Genomic DNA, 21,374 nt, shown 5'->3' on the forward strand with positions numbered 1-21,374 from the left:
TACTTTGTCCACGAGCCACAACCGGCGGTTGGCGTTGTACGCACTATTTATAGAGCGGCGCCGGCGCCCTGCCAAACCCTATATAGAATTTTTGACAGCCAGCTTGTCTCTAATATCTTGTCCAATCTGATGACGTTACGCATCAATCATTAACATTTTTCTGCGAAAACGTTCGGCAACGTTACAACTCTCTGCTTTTCTGCACAATCGTACCAAGATAGTAACGTTGCGTTGTGCTTTAATTTCAAAAACGAATATCCGTGTATCCAGTCACAGGCAATCGTCGAAAAAGGAGGATCCTGTTTTATCGATTATTGAAAAAGAAGATAGGCTTGTTAGAATCGTAACCGTAATAATTAACGCAGCAAAGAAAAAAAAACAAAGTGATATTGTCACAATATACAACGCGAATAAAATTCTTGTCGGGAATACCGATAAATTACACTATTCTCGTTGTGACGCGTTAAATTGAAATTTAGTATTTAGACTCGAATAAGTATACGTATAAGTGTTGTGTATAATGCGTACACTTGGAAAATATTGTCGACAAATTTTCTTATCTTCGAAAAGGATTAGAAAACGTTACAACATCGTAGAAAGCACCTGATTAACGTATCAAGCAATATATTCCTCTGCGTGGATTGAAGATTTGGCTCGTTAAGCACCTAGAGATTTCAATGCCCGATAGAGAAACATTGGAATGAATTTAATTCTAATCATCGTTGAAATCACTTGTCCCTCGTTTGCCTTGTATATGTACGTAGTTACTGTTATTCATAAATCGAAAAGATGTTTGAAATCCATGTACTTATGTATGCCGTATGCACATTTGTGCATAGTAAGTATGTAGTGTATGCAGGTACACAGTACAATTTATCTTTTTTGACGCCTGTAGATATGCTACCACCTGATTACAAATCCGACAGGTGCCACCACCTTGCGGAATAATTTGCATGATTCTAGTTACTGAATTTCAGTGATGTATCAAAACGAAAGAAATAGAGAGTATTCGTCGGATTTTTCATTCTTTCGTACTGTTTCCTTAATTTATCGTAGGAAACAAAGTGTTTTTATTCGGTATTCTATCGGTGGATTAACCTATACTACTGGAATCTTAGAACATATTGCCAAGTCTGGGGCCCGAAGACAGGTAGATACATGTTCATATTCATTACAATCGTGTGTTCCAACGGTCTCGGAAAGCGATTGTGCTCGAACTGTGAGGAAGAAGGGGATTTTCATGTTAGTTCAGTGAGCTCACGCACGTCGAACAACACTCGTCGTTGCGACAACGGTGCGATCCGGAAATCTTCGACATCCAAAAATGGCGTTTCTTGCGTAGCTTACCGCCACATTAAAGTGCGTTCTGGTTTTCGATAAACGAGTGGAGCCGCTGCGCCGGTTCTTCGAAAGGAAAATCGCGTAAACCGAGGAACAGTGTTGGAGGAACGGTTTCGTGAGGCTCCGTGCTCAGGAGGTTGCTTTACAGAATAACGACGTAAATATCAGTTCACATGCCAAACATTCTTACACCTTCGATTACGCGAGTGAACGTATCAAATAGTTTGCGTTTGAAACATTTCTTTCCACAACCTTAAACCAGTCGTTCTTAGGACTCTACATTTTTCTATACTTTCTGGAATGTACTCCTTTTGCGTATTCTTTGAATAAACCTACCCCAAATCGCGCTCTTTCAACGTAGATTCCGATTGGTCAATTCATCGACTATTGACCAATCGACGGTTACTCTGACGAACGTCTAAAACTTTTTATTCCAAAAAACGAACTTTATTGCCTTTGAGAGAATTCGATCGGCTATGAAAGCCTATGATTAGGTAAACACCGAGTTGGGGTGACTCGTTTCAAATCGTTCTCGGAATTTCGATAGCCTTCGATCTCTGTTCAAATGTGCGTCGAAGGGAAAAGATTCGTAAATATGGTGAAAATGGTAGGAAAAGATCTGAATTTCGTCTACGCTAACATCTTAGGTGCAAGTGTGTAATACCGATATCTATCTGTGTCTTCTATCGAAATTTCCCACATTATGAAACATAACGAAAGAGAGGAACGTGTTTCGCTTTTTCTATTCCTACAATTAGACGATTTCCCATAATACGTCGTCGTAACTTTGTATTTTCAAATACTTAGTTCTTCTTTATTAAAAGCATCGTGCTAAGTGGAAACTATCACGGACCGAGTTGTTTCGAATGTAACAAGTGCGTATGTAGATATTGTTCGACAAGCATAGCATCAGTTTTATTCCCGCTATTTACGATGCACGTGTCTCTACAAAGTATCCGAACACGTACTTTGGACGTAACACGAAATCAAACTAATTGTATGTATGTACATATAAAGGAGCGTAGTGATTGATAGCATCGTCTGTCGAAGTGCGCCTGCTTCGGTATAAATTTTTACGCACTTACGCAAGCTTCACCGGTCGAACAAGGTTTTGAGAGAACAGTGATGTCATAACATCGCTACAGTGTAGCGTAACGAAACAGTGCCTTTGGCACGTGCAGTTGATGTCACATTAATGTATGCATCACGTTAGCAACCTAACGATGCATCGCAATTCAGCGTTCATCGTTGGAATCTTTTTATCGATTGCTGCATATTTCATCGTATATTTATTGTGCATGCTGCTACGTGCATTTCACGCTCCTTCTCCCTCTTTGTCGTCTTTTCTGTAAAATAGCCATTTTGCGGAAGGAAAATTTGAAGGAAAAATAGTGGATGAACGACAGTATTATTTCTACGCTTTCTGGTTTCCTTTCTCTCCACTGTAACTGTAAAAGATATAATGAATTCGAATCAAGTGGCGGAGCGCAGGATTTCCACTTTAAAGGATGCAAGCTGTAAGATGCATCGATGATTAGAAACGTAGCGGTGTCTGTGTCTGTGCAGGCACTTTCACCGTCAGAAATTTTTTAACCAACTAATCTTCCCGAGCAGCAACAGTGTCGCGTGATTAATTAGATGTGTATGCGTGGGAAGTGGGAAATCTGTTGCATCGTTTTTAAGAAAATTTTTCATTTTACGAGCACCACGTACATACACATCCCTTCCCTTCTTATCCTTGATCGAATCACTTAACCCGCAGTTCAGGCCCAATTATCTCCATTACATATCGCATTTTGACACGATCGTCGGTCGGAGATTATATGTATAACGTTTCGAAAAATAGGAGGGAAAATGGAATCAACGGAACAATTACGACCGGAAGAATTGGTCGGCCTGGTGGCCCGGTCAGCAGAGGGTACAGCGGCGAAAGGAATGCCTATCAAAGGGCACGAAGACCTCTGGGTGGAAATTCAGGCGAACACGTTCAGGAATTGGGTGAACGAACACTTGAAACACGCGGTGGATGCTGGAAACGGTCCTGTGATTGATCTCGTTGAAGATTTTCGGGACGGCACGCGACTCTGCGCTCTCGTCGAGGTGCTCACCAAACGACGTTTACCACGATGGAATCCCAGACCGGCTAATCAACATCATCATCTCGAGAATGTTTCTACTGCTCTTCAAGCCATCGAGGCTGACGGTGTGAAACTCGTCAACATCGGTCAGTCGATTCGTTATATTCGATTTTTCACTCTTCGCCATATATTATACGAAATACAGATTAAGTTATTAAGCCTTTCTTCGCAATTTCTTCAAACTGTATTGACCTCCAGTGGCCGGTCGGTCAGTGGTAAAATGTGAGTCGCGTGTGTGTTGCTTGCACGTACCGTGAGTCATACGACGCGACGATAAGGATAATAATTAAATGTAGATCGTTGTTTCTAGAGTATAAAACAGTATTTTATAGTATAAAAGTTGGAAGCATCCTTTGAAATATTAGCCATACCTAATGAGAAGTATACCTATTATAGATACAGTTATCTTTCGAAATAAAAAAAATATCTAGTTGGAACGTTATTACTTGCAAATCAAACTTCGAGGTCGTTGCCTTTCTTGTGTTCTATCGGCGCCTACGGGACCGTAGTCTAGAACCATTACAATTATAACAACGTGTATCCAGAAACTGATTTCTATTTTCATTTCTATCGCGTCAGTGCGCATCTTTAACTAACTGTAATATTTCAATATCTCTCTAACTATTTAAATTCGTATTTTTACGATGCGAGACGTAAGTGTAGACTGGAAGTTGACTACGTGTCGTAGTTAAATAAATTTAACGTGAAACTTGTTCTTTATAGGTAACGTAGATATCGTCAATGGAAATTTGAAACTGATCCTTGGTCTGATATGGTCGCTCATTGTAAGGTACCAAATAGGCAAGTCCAAGTTCCCTCCAAGGAAACTCATGCTCGCATGGCTCAAGGTCAGTATACGTAATTGCACGAGTAACCTTGCCGCTGATCGCAGCTGCAACCTCTGTGCAAACATATGGAAAAAATTTCTTAAACGTATACATATAACATTAAAACCTTACTATTTTATCGATTTATTTGCGCAGGCAGTCTTACCGGAATGCAGAGTCAATAACTTCACCACAGACTGGAACTCTGGTGTATATCTGAGCGCGTTGCTTGATTATTGCCAACCAGGTCTATTCCCTCAGTGGCGTCGACTTGATCATAACGATAGGTCTGTATTGTCCAAAAAAAAATATGAATTTCTTCAAAACCATTTTTCTGCCGTATACAACTTTTATTATTTACAGCGTATACAATTGCCGAAAAGCTATGGAGATTTCAAAACGCGAATTCGATATACCTATGGTACTGGAACCAGAGTACCTTGCATCTCCATATTTGGACGAACTATCAGGAATGACCTACTTATCGTACTTCATGAAGGAAGGTTCGCCGGGTTTTCACTCAACGTTACGATGGGTTAACTCGCAATTATCTCATCATCCAGTAGAAAACTTTACGGTAACCTAGTATTAGTTATTCGAAGATCATGCAACGCAGATTTTCGTTTCTTTAACAAGTTCGAATTGATTCTCAAAGACCGATTGGAACGACGGCAGAGCATTGTGCAGCATTGTCAGAAATTTGGGTGGACCTGCTCCGGCTTACGATAAAATCGATACCGATCCTTCTGCATGGGAATATAATATACAAATGGGTACGTAGCCTGGCTTTCTAGGAAAATCAATTACTTTCACATTTACGAATTATCTTACACTTTATATTTTTATGTGAAAAGGTATCGACGGAGGCAAGAAACTAGGTGTAGAGCCTATTCTTAAGGCAAAAGACATGGCAGATCAAAACGTAGAACACTTAGGCGTTATGGCGTATGCGGCGTATTTTCAATGGGTAAAGCCTCGCCCTCAAGCGAGCAAGCAAATCGTTGTCCACATTGATAGCACTTCCGCCAGAGTGCAACAACCGGTTCGTTGTTTAATTCTTACCAAACTGCTCGTTTCTTTGTCCATTGTTTTAAAGAATTTAAAGATTGTTAATTGTTCACCGTCGTTCATTATTTGTAGGCGCATTTTAAATTAGAGATTCTTACCAAAGAAGTAAATACAAGGGAAGTACGTGGTGAAGTGATAAGTCCAAGCGGTCGAATAGAATGTAGACTTACGTGGAATGGTGTACATGGGAAAGGAACATTTCTACCTACAGAAGTCGGAATGCACAAGGTTCGATTCGATAATTCTAGACGCGTTGCTCCTTGTGTTTATTAAACAGTAAATAAATGCATAAAGCTCGTTATTGTTTGCATTTCAGTTAATGGTATATAACGACGGAGAATTAGTAGATGGATGTCCCTATTATTTCAGAGTTTTACCAACCCTGACCAAAATTAAATCACCTGGTATGGATCCGTGCGCTATAGGATCTATCGTTGAAGTTCTAGTCAACAGTTACGGTAAGCATTATGCTTGAAACATAAACGTAATTAAGTTAATTACGCGTATAAAATAAACACTCTTTAGGAACTAGTCATGATGGCATTGATGTGACTGCATGGTCCCCTACTGGGAGATCTCTGTCGTGTCCTGTCAAAGAGAATGATGGAGTACACACTGCGACATTTCAACCTGACGAGACAGGTGAATGGAGTATCGCGATAACTCATAAAGGAAATCACATACAAGGTGGACCATTTACGTGCTTCGTATTTGACCCTAATGGAATAAAGGTATTATACATATATCGATCGTTTTAGTTAGACATACATGTTTTTCCTATTTGTTTCGATGAATATTACTTCTAATATTCAATTTATATTTATAGCTGTTGGATACGGAGGGTGCTATGCCCGGACAGCCTTTTTCCTTTACCGTTGATGCAACAGGAACCGGAGGTCTTGGCGATGTAATAATAGATTTAGTCCACGACAAGCAGTCCGTTCCTTTCAGAATCGAAGATTTTGGACATATGCAATATCGAGTCTCATTCGTTCCGGCAGATTCCGGAAAGTACAGAGTTTACATATACTTTAACGGTTCTGACGTTCGAGGTTCTCCGTTTTCTATTCGAGTCGGAACTCAAAAAGGATCCAGAAGATCGAAGGAATCTAGCCTCGAAAGATCAAAGTTGTCTTCGTTGGAAAGACGAATGAACGGCTTAAACGTTTCGGTTGGAACTGATCGATCGAGTCCTGTACAAAAAACATATTCTTCACCTACGTATAAAATGTCGAGCCCGACGCAACACGTACGCGAGTATTCTCCTGTACAACAGGCTACCTCTGCTTATAAAACATCGAACAATTACACGGTGGAAAACTCTAGTTCAACGTACCATGCTTCGACGGCATCCTTTAACCATACGCGATCTCCGAATCATAGCCACAGTCCTGTTTCACGAAATCTTCACAGCCCATCCATGGTCAAAGATACGAAAGAGATTTATTCTAGTACTACGTACAATCAATCGAGATCATCTCCGACTGTACAAAGCCCTAGCTTTCTGAAGGAATCGAAAGATGTTTATACGTCCAACACGATAAATAGATCTCATTCTCCGAATCCAAGTCCGACTACACATACCTCGAGATTTTCTCCGGTTATTAAGGAGTCCCGTGAAATTTACAGTTCAGGATCTCTTAAGAGATCTCAGTCACCGAATAGAAGTCCAATGGCATATCGTAGCGCAACTCAAAGCCCTGTTAATAGAAGCTTCAGTCCGAGAAATAACGACAGAGACATCAGTTATAACAGAAAAGATTGCACGGTTGATAATGCAACGGTTGATACGAGCAGTAACGTTAGAGTATCGTCTATGGTTGGCGGAACCTCTAGACGAGATTCATGGGACGCCATAGAAAAAACAAAATCTTTACTATCGTACGGTAGTTTAGAATCCCTTGCCAATCTGACCAATAATTCTGTTACCGTTGAAAACAAAAGTAACTCTACTTACTTCAACAACAATTATAAGAATACTCAGAGTTACAGTTCGAAGAATATGTCGCACACTCACAATAATTCATCTGATTTTACGTCAACTCAAAAACTTTTCGCTTCCGAGTACAACAATACATCTCAAAAATATAACAGTGAAAATCATAATGCTCGCACGCAAACACATGGGATTCTCAAAAATAAAAATAATAATTATTACAAAAGCACAGACGTCACTGATGGAGTTCACAATCGATATTTGAATAATGGGCTTTCCAGTTCGTCCGCACAAGCCAAGAATTACGGGTTTGTAACTGGAAGTGCACTTGAAATGCTACCGATTCATAAACAAGCTACCTTTACTATAGATCAAAGTATAGATCCAAATAAAGTTATCGTCACCGTCTCTGGTAAGTTTTCTTATTATATCGAATTACGGTATCTATAATACTGTTTAATTCACTTTACGAAATTCTAGGCCCAAATGGTAAAGTAATTCCGGTACAAAAATCAACTCTTCGAGGTTTAACATACACGATTATTGCCGAAGAAGTTGGGGAACATACCATTCAAATTCTAGTAAATGGTCAACATATCCAAGGCTCTCCTTTCAGGTTCGTAGACAATGAGATCGTTCATAGATATATAAAGATATAGTTATTTCATAATTGAAATTAAATCGTTCATTATTTCAGAACGCAAGCATACAACGCTCGTGCTATTCAAATTGGGAACATTCCGAATGGCGTTGCCAATCAACCAGTAGAATTTGAAAGTACGTATTGGAAAACATACACATTAATATAAAATCAGAAACATTCCAACAAATTTATATCGTTATACGTTATGTTTTTCATATTTATAGTTGACGGATCCAAAGCCGGATCTGGTAATCTAGAGATCCTCGTGAATGGTGGTCACGTAACTAGTTTTGTCAAAGCGTTAGGTAGTCAACGATTTCTGGCATCGTTTGTACCTCATGAAGCTGTTGTACACCTCGTAGAAATGACATTCAATGGTGAAGTAGTTCCTGGTAAGTCTTTCTTTTTTTATTAATATAATGAAAATTTTGTACATATATAAAGATTCAGGAAATCCATAATTTCTTGAACAGTACACCATGATGATAAAAAGAAAAAGAAAATTTTGAACATTTATCCAGTGAAAAAATTCAATCAAAATAGCTCTTTACGAAATAGCAATACCATTTGCATTTATTCAACGATTTTCCTTCCAATCTATCTTAGTGAATCAATTTTTTAAATTAAAATGCTTCATCATTTCATATAATTTTATAAACGTAATGATCAGGTAGTGGTGTATGCTTTTGAAAATTTTATTTATGGACTAAAACAAACGTTACAGTTGAAAACGAATAGTCACGTTGTACAGTATGTAATATTTATCGATGATCTGATTCGTATTTATTCAAATTTTCGTTTAGAAGTATTATTATTATTATTATACCTTCCTTATTTCTTACATTGTCTCATTTCTTCAAGTACAACTACATGCATGTATGTTCGAGTCAACAGGTCATTGATCAGGTCATTGACTTGCGATTTCACGCATCCACGTGATGTTCTACTGACACATATACGACGTCATCGTTTCCTTTCCTTCTTGAATTTTTTCCTTTCATTTACCTAACGAACCACAATGGATAGTATGCTTCTTTAAATAGTTTCCTCGTGTATTTATGTCGTGTAATTTGGTTATTTGAAAATTTTCTCTCTCATAATGTTACTTATAGATCTCTTACAATATCAATTGACATAAGATATACAAATAGTAAAACGAAAAATAGGAATGGGAAATGAGGCTTCGTTCAAGTGACATACTTTTAATTGTAATTTAATGGAGATTTGTTGACACGATCATTTATAACATTATTCATCATATATTGTGTTATATGTATATTGTATTATGAAAGTAAAACTTGAAGGTATTCGTGCTACGCCATTGCGCATGTATGAAGAATATTATTTAGATGCTATGTAGAGAAGTGCATTCTGCAATCATGATTGCACGTTGCACGTGTCCTACAATACCGCAAAGAAGTTTGCCGGAACACTGTTCCGCTCTTGTCTCGAACATTAACACCCCAATAATTAATTACGGTTTTCTCAAACAAAACACAATTAACTTTAAAAAAATTCGAGAAAATAATATGTATATATTTTTTTTGTTTTCGTAAGTAATAAGATTCCTATAACGTGTATCAAGCTTTAGGAAATAAAGTCTTACGTTGCCTAAATTATTCTTAAGTAAATTATACTCAAATAAACTCTATCGTACGTATATCCTGAATACTTTCTAAACGGTGTTTATTAGGCTAAGTTTGCATAATATTCATAGATTATTATCTGAAAAGGAATATCATAGAGACCGTAGGTGTGGTCACTAAAGTCTTTGTGTGCTTGTAGACGTATTTGGTTAGGAACGGAGATAGTCGATCCCTGCCTACATAAGTATGTAATGTAGGTACGCATAAACGTAATCCATGTAACTGCACATGCCATCTTATAATTACATTTGCAGATTTTCACGTAATATCGTGTCTTGTTTCTCGTACGTAATATTAATTGTACGAAACGATGTAAATAAGAATTATCGTTTCATCAGACAAAATAGGTTCGATAGTAACGTGTGGGTGTCCTTTAATTTGTTAACGTGTTTAAGTAACAAAATTGTTGTAATTCGTACAACTATAATCCCGTTTTTCTATGACCAAATGAAAAGTCGAACAAGCCCTGCACCGTTATTATTTATCAAGGAAGAAATGTTTGCGGTTGTTTCGATTTGAAGACACCACGCAGAATAACTCACGGCTTGGCGACATGTGGAATGCGTTTCTATACACTTGACAGCATTAGACAGGATAATGCCAATTTCTCTGTTTCACTAGTTTCATCTTCTCGTTCAAATGTGAAAAAGCATATACCCATTTGTAGTACATATAATTACAATGTTTACGCGCAGATGATGCGCAAATTACCGTAACGGTCGATGAGAATACATATTAACCATGAAAATCTCGATTAGATATTAATAATTTATACCACAACAGGAAAATTGATGCATTTACGTAGCAAAAGCTGCTATACTGCATTTTTATGTAACATTATTCCTCCTTTCGATAGTATGCATAAATACATATACGTATTGGATTCGATTGATCCCAATTTGTTCTTGCATGCGTTACGATGCACCCATTTTAAAACTAATACGTATTTGCTTTCTTGAAATCTGTTTCGTTAATTTTATAATTCATATGAATCATACGTTGGATACATTTGATAATGCGAGAGAAATTTTTGAAAATTTCGGAACAAGGTTCCTCCTATATGACCCGTTATGTTGAGGAATGCAGCGATTCATGAACCATAGTCTCTTCGATGTAACTCTCGTTGTTAAGAATGTAGCGCAAAGCAATTCGGAATGAAAAAAAAGCAGTGACTTAATGATATCAATGGCGTAGACTAAGACGTGTTCAGAGAATCAAATATTTTCAATGAATCCAGAAGCACATTGTTGTCTTTTTTACTGCTTACAATTAATTATGTCAAACTGGTAGTAACATTACACGATCGAGAAAAAGGAATGAAAATATAAAGTTACCAATGCACAAGAAACTATAGTTTTCTCCGACCCTGTTCCATGGAAAAACCGAAGTTGAACGTTGTGGAATTCTAATGCATGAAAGCCACATTCCTTGTACACATCCAACTGTTCCGCTTTGACATTCGTTTAGCGTAGTAGATCGAACTGCATAAAAATGCAATCGTTAAATACAAACGGGATCGATGAAATATTGCACTTTTTTTATTTTCTGTCGAGTATTAATAATCATCAGCTATTTTCTAATGTACAGAATCACACCTTTTCCTTGATTATTTTCAAGTAATTTCGTATTGAATGCAAACAGTGAGGTTTCTATTTGCGGTCGACCTTAAAGTATCGAAATACGCAGATCAGGTATCCTGTGAACGTGTAGACTGTAGCCGGTCGAACGAGCAAGAAACGGATGGGAGAACATAAACGTATCGTGTTCCTTTGAAGCCCCGTTCCAATTTATATCGTAAAATCAATTTGAAAATTAAATTTAAATATGAAAATTATTGCAATCCGTACCTGAAATAAACTAGTTGGCTCAAATTATAATTCTTTTTTCTCCGAGTTCTAATTTAACGCGTCTTCTCGCTATGCATATTTATAATAAACGTTGATATAAACTGCAACGTTGTACAACAACGGCAAAGTTAGTTTACAAATATATTGCACACATGATACCGATTCTTCACTTCAATATTGGTTGTCCCAATTGAATTGCCATAATTGAAATAGTAATAACATGCCTTCGAATAAAGACGAGAAACACAGTTTTTCAATGAAATATCGTTAAATAGTGAAAAAGGGTGAATGAAAATGAATCTCAAGTAAAGATAAAACAGAAAATTCTGATATTAAATTGTGGATCGTATTCCAAGAAAAACACGGCCCTGGTTTTGGGCCTGAGCAGCAACCCAGTAGTGGCAACTACACTCGTCCCGTCGCTCGACTCGTTTCAGTCTGTCGTGAATCGTGATCTGCTGACGTTTCTTTATCAGGAAACCGAAGCTATAAAATCCTTCGGTCTTCTCGATCGTTCGATTCTTCACCCTCTCTGTTTTTGTACTTTTTAAATCGTATCGAAATGGATTGCCAAGAGGGTCGTTCGCGATTAGTATTCGATGAAGAACATCGAATAACCATAATTGAATTAGTGCGCGTGCGACTGTGAAAACACTTGATATCTGTTCTTCGTACTTATGGCCGTGATCGAAGTGTATTCCATAATGGATCTTTATTATTGATCGATAGATTCGATTCGTGTGTTTCACTCCTTTTCTTGCAAGTTTAGTTTATCTATAACGTAATTAAATTCTACATTTTTCCTTTTAAGGTTTTCAGCGTTTTTCAGGTTTGTTACTTTGAAATAGAAGGTGGTGAAGGTAATTCATTTTTTTGTGTCTTCCTTCAAATACAACGAATGTCAATTTTCCTTTCATTCAATTCGACAAACCTCATTCTGTAAACTTTCCCGCGGTGGTGACGAAAGTTATTTTCTTCTGTGTTTTGCGCCTGCCCTTATATTAGTTACGAAAGTTAAAAAGCATCCGACTGAAGTCACATTACACTTCCGGAATGTTAAAATTTTATTCAAAGTGCTATAATTACAAATAGATTTCTCTCTTATTTAAAATTGATTACCATCAATTGATCATATTAAAATTGATAAACAGCACATATTAAGTATAAGCAATGGTTTAACTTATACCTTAAATTTTATGTTCATTAATTAAGTAATCCTTGTACTATTTTATACCTATAATTAATATGTGATAAAATTATAAATTAACAGGATCACCTTGGCGTGTGGGCATTATGCCAGCCCCAAAAATGTCAGTGATTGGGGATTCCATAAGGTTGGTCCCTGCCGGTAGTCCAGCCCTTTTTGAACTGTCTGCTCTTGGCTTTAATAGTAATGAAATTGATGTACAAATTATAAGTATGTATCTACAGTTTATTACACGTGTTATAAGTGAAATTATGTGTGTAGACATTAATGCTTTGTTACAAAAATGTAATACTTGTTTCTAGCACCTTCTAAGAGAAACACACCTGCAAGAATTGATGAAGAGCCAGGTAGACCTGGAGAATTTCGTGTTGAATTTACTCCAGTAGAAGTAGGCAGTCATCTTGTAGAAGTAACCATCGCGGGACAGAAGCTACCGGCAGGACCTCTAGTTGCTAAGGTGTACAACAGCAGTTTGATACAAGTTACTGACGTACCCAGTGCTGTAGTAGGACATGCCTGCCAATTTAGAGGTACTGAAAAATAATAAATTAGAAAAGAAAAAGTATGAAAATAAGGAATACAAATTTATGTACATATATTACTTTTGCAGTTGATGCTAGTGCTGCTGGTGAAGGACAACTTGAAATTTCTATAAATGAAGGGGAAGTACCCAATCATGTTCAAGTAGTAGGAGGAGGACGCTGTCTTGTCTCTTTTACACCTGAAATTGCAAAACCACATTACATTGATATAAAATTCAATGGAGAAGCAGTGAAAGGCTGTCCCTTTATTTGTAATGTATCTGATACCAGTAGAGTAACATTAAGTTTAAGTCATCTGGAATTAATTCCAGTAGATCAACCTGCTAGTTTTCATATGGGAGTTGATGGTAGTGGTAGTGCAGAACTTGCAGTTTCTGTAAGAGGTCAGTAAAAACATCATACATTATAATTTCTTTAATAATACGAAACTCGCCAGAAAAGTGTATTTTTTAGGACCAAATAGTGAATTACCTGTAAAAGTAACTGGAGATATAAAGAGTGGTTTTACTGCAGAATTTATTCCAAGAGATGTCGGTGTCCATTCAATTAGTGTTGAATATAATGGTCACCCTGTAAATGGCACACCATTCTTAGCTAAGGCATTCAATGCAGATAAAGTATTAATAGGTCCTGTAGCTAGGGGTAGTGTTGGCCAACCAACACACTTCACCGGTATGTATAGGAAAAGATTTACATACCATACTTCATGTCCAATTTCTAATTTTTCTCTAAAAATCATTCTAAAATTTGTATTATCTTGTTATGTATTTGTATTATCTTTGATAGTCGATGCAAGTCAAGCTGGTGAAGGAAACTTAGAAATTACGATATCAGCTCGTAGTCAGAACATACCTACTCAAGTCACGCCGCAGGGAAATGCACGATTTTCAGTTAGTTTCGTACCATTTGAGGCGTGTGAACACATAATTAATATAGCCTTCAACAAACGTACAGTACCAGGTTGCCCGATTTTAACTCGGGTAGGTGGTGATAGTCATGTAACAGTGAGTGGGCAGGCATTAAGCAGTGCTGGATTAGGACGACAAAGTTATCTTACCGTCAGTAATGTTGCCGGTAGCTTGGAGGATTTAGAAGTTAATGTTGAAGGTACATATGTTTTTTGTAATTGATATCTTTCACAATTTTTACTTTAATTTTATGTTAATACTTGTATGCAGCATGTGTATCTTTCAATTCAAAGGCGTGTCTCTATTATCGCACGGAAGTCACATTCTTCATAGCGACATCATATTCTGTGTTCGATGTTCTTTTATACTTCACTTCAATTGAATGTTACAAAGTTTTTGCAACTTATGCACTACGGTTTTGCCGACGACCGGAAATATATATGTGTATATATGCATTATATATACGTATAAGCACCTTCTATGTTGTATTTATAACTTTCATAATAAATTTCTGATGTTTCGTTAGATTTGTCAGTAATCGTTCAATAAATTTTGTGTGTTAATTACGGTGGAAACTTGCACGAAGTTCTACCTCTGTGTTTGTCTGTCTTGTTAATCTCTAGCTTGAGAGCCATTCTCTCTTTGTTGCAGGTCGGCCACCTTTCAGACTACGACATTACTAGACTTCTCAAACAAAACTAATCTCATTCTTATCTTAATAATGGAGTATATGAAATAACTGGTGGTGGGTTTCTAACTTGACATCTCCTAAAATTGTCACATAGAGATAGTATATCTCATGTTGCTCTCATGTTCTTTTTTCACTGGTTACCACCTTAGAGTATTATAAGGGCGTCGGTTCTATTTTCATTTACGATTGTCGAAGCGGTGACTAACACATCGCAATTTTAGTTTCAAGTGCTAAATCAAAGTAAGACATACTATACGCGTGATAGCCATGAATATCGTGGTGCTATATAAACGTTATTAATTTTATCGTAATTTGTAAGCATTAGCACATACATAGATTTTGTATTTAAGACTTTATAGATCGCTTCTACAAATGTGCCAATATTATCATTTACTTAAATAGTACATATTTAACTATTAATTATGACGAATGAATAATGCAAAAATCGATCTCTAATGGTTTCTGTTTCTTCAGTCTTCGTACATTTTGCTTCAGTTGTTTCCTTCATATAACTTTATAACAACATACAGTAATAGATATTAGCTAACCATTAATCTGACATTAATTACTAGATGATATAAGCATACTAATACATTAGTGAATTCACATTTATGCATCACTAGTGGTCAATTCATATTTATCGCTTTCTACAATTAGACATTGCTTATTATAATTAAAAACCTTAACAATGAAAGAGAACTTGTTGAGCGCGCATACACCCCCTACTGTTCACTTTTGGTGTCCTTGTGATCCACTCTAGTAGTTGGCTGACTAAATTGTATTAAACAACTAACCGGCGGACTTGATAGGACCCAACGGACAGGCCGTACCCGCTCAAGTCACTGACAACAAAGACACAACGTGCAGCGTAGCATTTACACCAAGAGTTGTCGGAGAGCATAGAATTTCGGTAAGCCATCGGAATGTTCCCGTGATTGGTAGCCCATTTAGCTGCAAAGTGTATGACGTGACTGCTATCAAAGTAAAGGATGCGAAACATGGTGTTATTGGAATACCTGTAACTTTCTTAGGTATTATTCTTAACAATTCAAGCTAACAAGTTAATTACACGCACACACAAATACACACACACACGCGCGCGCGCGCGCACACACACACACACACACACACACACACACACACACATATGTTTATTGGATTTTTCACTTTTCCTTCTTAGTTGAAACCAGTCAGGCAGGCCCAGGAAACTTAGAAGTGACGGTAAACGGTGGTCGTGTACCTACATCTGCTCAAGCTCAAGGTCCGCACACGTACGCGATATCTTTCACACCTCGTGAGCCAATTGTACATACCGTGGATTTAAGGTTTAATGGAGAAGATGTACCTGGTAGTCCCTTTAGTTGTCAGGTATTATATTATCGTTTCCACTATAATATATGCTTTTAGAAAAGCAGTTTTTAACGGTAGTTAATTTCTTATTAGGTAAGCGACACAGCCAAAGTAATAGTGACTGAAGGGCTCGAAAAAGTATCTGTGAATCGGCTGACAACATTTACAATAGAAGCAGATGCTTCCTTGGGAACTCCTACTGTAGAAGTTCTCTCACCAACTAGAGAAAGTTTACTCGTTAATGTTAAACTAAGTGGACATGGCTGTTACGCTGCAGGATTCACACCTAAAGATGTTGGTATGTGAATAAATAAAAGCCGATAATAATTATAGGAATATTTTTTTTAAATATAAAAAAATCATAGGTGATCATAGTGTCGAAGTAAGAATAAGTGGATCGCATGTGGAGGGCAGTCCGTTCTTGGTAAAAGCTTACAATGCCGATAAAGTAAAAGTAACAGATATAAATAGCGGTGTTGTTGGTAAACCAGTCTTCTTTAGCAGTAAGTCAAATTGTTCAATTTTACTTTCAACATTTATTTATTATATTTTATTTTATTTTTTTATATGCTTTCATTTTAGTCAATGCTAGTCAAGCAGGTGCTGGTAATCTTGAAATAATTGTTGCCGTTAATGGTAAAAACGTACCGAATTATGTACAAAGCGAAGGAAATGCAAAGTTTAGAGTTAATTTCAAACCACAAGAAGCTGCTGTACACAGTCTTAGTGTTCGTTTTAACGGAGAACCTGTTCCAGGTATGTAGCAATGATATGTATATAACAGTTGCGTTTTAAATACATAATTTTGAATTGTAACTTTTATCTGATAGTTTAATTAACGCTTCGTTTTTAGGTTCACCATTCAGCTGTAAAGTAGTTGGCGCAGGTCAAGCTCTAATTACGGGTCATAATTTAAAAATGGGAGCTGTAAAGCAATTAATATCCTTCATCGTGGATCCACAAGCTCCTTCAATAAATTGCGATGTAATCGCAACACCTCCGTCCAATATATCTCTTCCTATTACAATAGAACCTGTGGATGGAAAATATAATGCCAGCTTCGTGCCTTTGGAAGTGGGCAGGCATAATATTAGCGTATTAGTGGACAACGAACACGTAAAAGGTTCTCCATTTGCTTGCAATGTTTACGACGTTACAAAGGTAATTCAAGATGCTGAGAAACACCTTGTTCTTTGACGGTCTTCAACTTAAGCTTACTGAATATTGATACAGGTTCACGTATCGGGTCTTACGGAAGCACTACTGGGTCAAGCAACGACATTCACAGTTGACGCTGCAGAAGCTGGTGAAGGTACATTGGAACTAGTAGTGAGCACGGAGAATAATACAGTTAAAGCTGAAGTAGTTGCCTGTGCTCGGGGATTATACGACGTAACATTTGTTCCTCAAACCACTAGTACTCATTACGTGAATATTAGTTTCAACGACGACAATGTACCAGGTCTGTAGTATTATACTTTTTTTGTTTTTTTATTAATTAATACTTACGAAAAGTTAGTAACACAATTGCGGTTGTACATTAGGCAGTCCATTTAAATGCCCAGTAGTTAGTACGATGCTGGATGGACCATCTATGATTCGTGTTGGTAACACAGCGTACATGGATTTAGAAATGCCAGGATTGGAAGGTCCGGTATCTGCAGAAGTTACGGGTAAGCTTATGGTTTATGTAAAAAAATTTTTTTCTCACGCTTTGCAACGTTATCTTTTAACTGCATATGCAATGCAGGCCCTGATGGTATAATCATCCCGTGCACGTTGACAAAGTTATCGCCTAATTTATATCGAGTGGAAATTCGAACGCGGCAAGTTGGCACTTATAGCGTAATATTCAGCGATGGTCACAAAGTGATCAGTTCTCAAACACTTCAGGCTTTCGATCCTGGGAAAGTAACAATTAAAGAAGTATCAGATGTAGTTTGTCATCGACCGGGAACCATTATAGGTAGTATGACGTGTAAAATATAATTTTATATACACATTTCTGAAGGTATATATAAAATATTGCAAACAATTATTTAAAATTCTTTCGTAGTGGTTGCACCGAAAGAGGCCGGGCCTGGAAAATTGAACGTAAATGTACGCGCCGCCGGGGCTGACGTTGATAGTGTAGTCAGAGAAGGAGAAAATGGTCACTATGAAATAATGTTTCATCCTACACGAGCAGCTCCCCATAAGATCCACATAAAATATAACGAAGTTCACATAACGGGTATAATATTTATCGCTGATTTTCATAATTATTACCATGCTCTTGTTTTGCCTGATTTTATTGTAATTTCGTTCTATGATTTTATTCTAGGAAGTCCAGTGGATGTAACGGTTCGTGGTCCTACTGGAGGAAGAGAAGTAACTGCAACAGGATTAGGGTTGTACCAATCATGTGTTGGCAAAGTGACTTCATTTACTATTGAAACGTTAGGGCGTCCTGGAAAAGAATTTGATGTTGTAATTAGCGGACCTCAAGGTAATGCAGTTCCAGTGCGGTGTTACCAACATCGAGATGGAAATTTGCTTGCTGAATTTACAACAAGCACTGTTGGTATGTAATAATATCACAGAAATAAAATATCAGTAATAGTATTGTGTTTAATGATTAAAGTGTTTGATCAGGAACCTATAAGATCGATGTACTGCAAGGTACGAAACCAGTTTTGGGTTCCCCTTTCTTTTGCCAAGCGTTCGACGTGTCCAAAGTGAAACTGCAGGAACTGGGTCCAATGACAGTATCTGTACATGATCATATCGCGTTTAAAAGTACGTGTATCAAAATATGTATTACCTTTTTGTTTTTTAAAATGAAATAACACTTTCACTACAATTATAATTACGAATTGTTATAGTAATGAAAACAGATGCTGGAATGGCGGATTTGGACGTAGTTTCAACAAGTCCGTTAGGTCAAGAGCTTCCATTACAAGTAACTCCGCTGAATGACGGTGCTGAAATGGTTGAATTTTCTCCCAGTGTACCTGGTACATATATGATTAACATTACGTACGGTAAGATTAATAGACACATTACGTATAGGCTTCATTGCTGGAATTATTTTTTATCACGACTTTATATCTAGGAGGGTGTTCCATACCCGGCAGCCCGTTAATGTGTACAGTTGATGCAGCTGGACAAGCTCGTGCAAAAGGAGAAGGTTTATTAAGTGGCCACGTAGATAAACCTGCGCATTTTATTGTTACTGGCACAAGAAGTCCTCCAGCAGTTCAGGTACCTACGAAAGAATTAACACTTTGTTTAATCGGCATCTTTAAAATTGATCGTATCGCGTTTTTGTAAGGTACGTTTGTATTGCTTGGCAGGTGGATGGCCCTGATAGCGTTTCGAAAGCGATTATAGAAGCCGGAGCTAATCCAGGCACTTGGAACGTGTCCTATGTTCCAAACGAAGTTGGAGTGTTCGATATTAGAGTTGTTTCTGCTGGGCAACAGCTACCAGGATCTCCTTGGCATCCAAAAATTATAGATTCGCGAAATCTTCGTGTAATCGGTAAATAATACTTAAAAAAATATACATACATTAGTTTTTAGAAATATTTTCTTTATTTTTCTAAGGTGGCTGGCCAGCTGTGTGCGACGATATCGGACGGTTGAAGTTACATCCATCGAATAAAATCAGTTTTGATACTGCGGAAGCTGGGCCTGGTGAGCTAACTGGGAAAATAGGAGATCATATATTATCCTTTGAAATGACTTCAAATAATAGACTGAAACTCAGTCCACCACAATTAAACGGTGGGGAGCATCGTTTTGAAATATTTTTCAACGGAATACCATTCCCGGGAGCTCCGAAGCTAGCAATTGTACAGGATTTAGAGGTATTCGAGTGTACGAGATGGAGTTTACATTCCAAAGATTGAAGAAAATCAGTTCTATTTTTGATTTTTAGCCGCCCATACAAGACACAAGCCGTGTCTTGCTGAGAGGAAGAGGATTAACAACAGCGAAATGCGGAGAAGAAGTTAGTTTCACGATAGACGGTTCTCAAGCTGGTACAGGAACGCCAAAAGTTCAACTGTTTTCACCAACTAACGAACTGAATGTGGTGTTACAGCATTTAGGTAAATAACAAATATTTTTAATAGCCGGAATTTTCTCACACAAGTTATTAACTCATTGTGCACAGGAGATAGCGTTTACCGGGCAAGTTACATACCATTGACACCTGATCCCCTTTTAATGACTGTGTCTTGGAATGGGAGACAGTTAAAAGGATGTCCTTTACAAATCAATGTAACGAGTGCAGCCGACGCATCGCGAGTCATTTGCTCTGGCGATGGATTGAAGCATGGTATAGTTGGACAAGAAATAAGAAGTTTTATCGATACAAGGCGCGCTGGTCCTGGTACGTGTTTCCGCATTAATATCGTATATTTGTTATTTATTAGTATACATTAAAAGGAAATATTTTTCGATACTAGGTGAATTAACAGCACATTGCGTCGGCCCCCATAAAGTGGCTTATTGCGAATTATACGATCATGGTGATGCAACGTTTACGTTGAATGTAAAACCTCAAGAGGCTGGACGACATGCGTTAACGATCAAATATGCCGGAGAACACGTTCCAGGCTCTCCTTTTACGTTACGCGTTTCCGGAGCTCCCGATGCTTCGAAGGTAATTTAAAATTTCTATTATGCCCCCCCCCAATCGCGAAACTTTTTCTGAGAAACAAGTATCGAAAAATGTTTATCACACGATAGGTTCGAGTTTACGGACCAGGAATTGAGCATGGAGTATTGGCAACGTTTCAATCACGTTTCATTTGCGATACTCGTGGTGCCGGAGCCGGTCAGCTTACGGTGAGAGTTCGGGGACCTAAAGGAGCGTTTAGAGTAGAAATGCAGAGGGAGACTCAAAAGGATCGTATAATACTTTGCCGATACGATCCAACGGAACCAGGCGATTACAGAGTCGAAGTTCGTTGGGCAGGCGTTCTCGTACCTGGTTCTCCATTTCCTGTTAAAATTGTCGACACACAGGATGAATTATTAATGTTAGCACAGGTAAAGTCGAAACAATAAATAAACGTAAAGGTTAAGGGGATGATATGAACGGTATCGGGAACGATATATAAACATCAAAAATGTATTCTTTTAATTGACTTTAGAGCGACAATTATTCAACGGGACATCATACTATCGCATCGTGGCGTGGATCACAAGCTATATTATAAGAAAATTGCATATAAAGTTGT

General features: G+C 37.6%; 1 protein-coding gene across 1 annotated transcript; it reads left to right on the forward strand.

Moving 5' to 3' along the window:
* The first annotated feature begins 1,285 nt into the window (after positions 1–1,285).
* Positions 1,286–21,353, forward strand: LOC108572903 (filamin-A). The gene is made up of 40 exons (XM_017935240.1): positions 1,286–1,498; positions 3,188–3,565; positions 4,203–4,327; positions 4,463–4,593; positions 4,670–4,883; positions 4,962–5,079; positions 5,161–5,348; positions 5,447–5,602; positions 5,691–5,832; positions 5,900–6,105; positions 6,201–7,722; positions 7,791–7,926; positions 8,008–8,087; positions 8,178–8,345; positions 12,717–12,863; positions 12,956–13,183; positions 13,264–13,578; positions 13,649–13,867; positions 13,982–14,302; positions 15,604–15,825; positions 15,975–16,162; positions 16,238–16,442; positions 16,510–16,647; positions 16,727–16,900; positions 16,998–17,305; positions 17,378–17,606; positions 17,689–17,817; positions 17,895–18,110; positions 18,201–18,377; positions 18,468–18,707; positions 18,779–18,922; positions 19,009–19,167; positions 19,239–19,387; positions 19,480–19,666; positions 19,732–19,994; positions 20,066–20,237; positions 20,303–20,521; positions 20,598–20,794; positions 20,881–21,188; positions 21,290–21,353. The coding sequence occupies exons 2-40, from the start codon at positions 3,196–3,198 to the stop codon at positions 21,351–21,353; spliced, it is 8,874 nt and encodes a 2,957-aa protein (XP_017790729.1). The 5' UTR covers positions 1,286–1,498; positions 3,188–3,195.
* Positions 21,354–21,374: the final 21 nt, after the last annotated feature.

This window comes from Habropoda laboriosa, unplaced genomic scaffold (genome assembly GCF_001263275.1).
Source record: "Habropoda laboriosa isolate 0110345459 unplaced genomic scaffold, ASM126327v1 scaffold34, whole genome shotgun sequence".
Classification (NCBI taxonomy): domain Eukaryota; kingdom Metazoa; phylum Arthropoda; class Insecta; order Hymenoptera; family Apidae; genus Habropoda; species Habropoda laboriosa.